Genomic DNA, 2,692 nt, shown 5'->3' with positions numbered 1-2,692 from the left:
CTTCCCTTTTTTTTCCTCATAATTTATCATATTTGTCATTTTATTGTCCTTCCAGGAATGGCAATTTTTGCAGAATATTGTTGAGAAGGAAAATATGTGATGTATAATAATTGGATAGAAAATTCCTGTCACATTTGTCATTTCATACTTATCACTTCATGTTTATCACTTCACGTTTATCACTTTATTTTATCATTTCACACTTGTCATTTCATACTTATCACTTCATGTTTATCACTTCACGTTTATCACTTAATATTTATCATTTTACATTTGTCATTTCATATTTATCACTTCATATTTATTAATTCATATTTACCATTTCATATTTACCATTTTGTGTTTATCACTTGTATCGATCATTTTATATTTATCATTTCATATTTATCATTTCATGTTTACCATTTCATATTTGTCATTTCATATTTACTATTTCATATTTTTCATTTCATATTTATCACTTCACATTTATCATTTCATGTTTACCCTTTCACATTTATCATTTCATATTAATCATTTCTAATATGTAACAATATTAAATAATGACTGTAAGTCGTATAACAATTGTAAATACACAAATCAATCTATAATATTCACAACGTATTTATAATAGGAATTGCATGCAATGTAATTATATTCAATTATATATATATATATAATCGAATTAATGCACTTCGATAATTATATTAATTTCGCATTTTCCTTAATTTTGATATTTTTGCATTTTTCTTAGTTCTGATTAATTTTGCATTTTTCTCAGTCTTGATATTTTGCATTTTTCTCAGTCTTGATATTTTGCATTTTTCTCAGTCTTGATATTTTGCATTTTTCTCAGTCTTGATATTTTGCATTTTTCTCAGTCTTGATATTTTACATTTTTTCTTAGTTTCGATTAATTTTGCATCCCCTTTAATTTTAATTAATTTTACATTTCTCTCAGTTCTGATCATTTTTTTCATCTTTCTTAATTTTGTATTTTACTTAATTTTGATAGCTTTTGCATCATCTTATCAATCCATAACAATTGCTATCATATATGATTGTATAAATACAATAAAAGATATGCGATATTGAAGAATTTAATCCTCAATGAATAATATATTCATCAAAAAATTCCAAATTCACAATAATTTGATCATAAATTTTATATGCTAAAATTAATATCCTTTACATTTATTTATTTTTTATGAAACTAAAAGAAATATGTAATAAAAATTTTTTCATCTCTTCCATTCTTTCGATATCATTTCATTGTTCACTCAAATCAATGATTCTCAATCGGTAATTCTCGAGAACTAAAATATTGATCTGGGAGGATAATGGTACGACAGGTAGAGGTTGTTCTTACTAATGTCTGATAAACTAAAAAAAACTCTGATTAAAATCTATTTCTAAATTAAAAAAAAAATTTTATTTTTACATCCTATGATTCTGCTACAAATAAAAAAAAAATCAAAATAGTCTCCGGTCAAGTAATGAAGACTTTTTTTTCCTAAATATATGTTATTATCCTCAATCCAAATTTTTTAATTTGTTATCAAATATATATATATATATACATAAGATTACAAATATCGCTATCTTAATATCAAGCTTATCACGAAGTGATAATAATACATTATTTTATACGACAATAATATTTATATATTTGAATCATATACAAATGAATGGATATTTTAAGGTAATATTCATAATCCAATAATGGCATGATTAGTTCAACGATTAAATCATCTGCTCATTATCTTATCCAATATATTCTTGCTTTCTTTTTTTTTCCCTCTGTTAATGTTACCATACGAATAATAATTTGATTAATAATCCTAAATATTTGTTTTGAATAAAGAAGGAAATTATTAGAAACATTATACTATTATAAGGATTATAACATCTATGACAAAATACTCGTAAAATTATTCAAAAAATTGGAAAGTTTATCGTAATTTTCATATTGTCGTATCTTTTCTAGTTAACAATATTTTTTTAAGTAATAAAATCCTATCCTTTTAATGGAATTATATAATCTATTCATTTATCAAATTAAGTGAAAAAAAAAAACTTTCCCTCCCTATCATAACTTAGCTAACACTATTCAAATATTTGACGATCCGATACGGTTTCGAAAGCATTTATTTCATTCGTAATATTCAACATCCTAAAAATAATATTTGTACTTTACTTAATCTAGACATTTTACAATGATATTGTTAGTGTTTTATCTAGTGGCACATTTTAATATTTATCCTAATCATTATGTAGTTACGTCGTGAATAGCGTCGTCCCGTTAAAATGAATACCGAGAATTATTCTTAAATAGTATGATGATAATAGTGACAGAAATAATTCATGGGAATGGCAGTAATACTAGAAGTTATGTATAACTACTGCATATGAAGAGTTCCCAAATCAAGCACCATGTTAAGCAGTTCTCCCATGATCTGTCAATTTATTCGAAAAACATCCTGTCACCTCCCATTAACCCTTCGACTTGACGCAGATGCAAAACATAAGTTGAAAAAAAATTTGTATTCAAAACGGCTCTCAATTCACAAAAAGCGTAAAACCAAACATAAGCATAACTTTGGGCAATTCTGTATCTATATTGGCAAGAATCGAACTGTTGGCACTCATTTCAATAAGTGGGATATATATATATATATATATATATATGTGTGTGTGTGGTGGTAGGGTAGGT

At 25.0% G+C, this 2,692-nt stretch overlaps 1 protein-coding gene across 1 annotated transcript in view; it reads right to left on the bottom strand.

Moving 5' to 3' along the window:
* The window catches only part of LOAG_15427 (hypothetical protein), a gene marked incomplete at both ends in the record, with an annotated part of 2,632 nt that extends 2,422 nt beyond the window's left edge, over positions 1-210 (bottom strand). The window contains one exon of the mRNA XM_020448935.1: positions 204-210. Within this exon, the coding sequence (XP_020300951.1) occupies positions 204-210 (7 nt within the window). The remainder of the gene's footprint in view (positions 1-203) is intronic.
* Between the last annotated feature and the right edge of the window lie 2,482 nt (positions 211-2,692).

Source organism: Loa loa (assembly GCF_000183805.2).
Source record: "Loa loa unplaced genomic scaffold supercont3.165, whole genome shotgun sequence".
Lineage (NCBI taxonomy): Eukaryota > Metazoa > Nematoda > Chromadorea > Rhabditida > Onchocercidae > Loa > Loa loa.
This window is presented reverse-complemented; position numbering and strand designations above follow the sequence as displayed.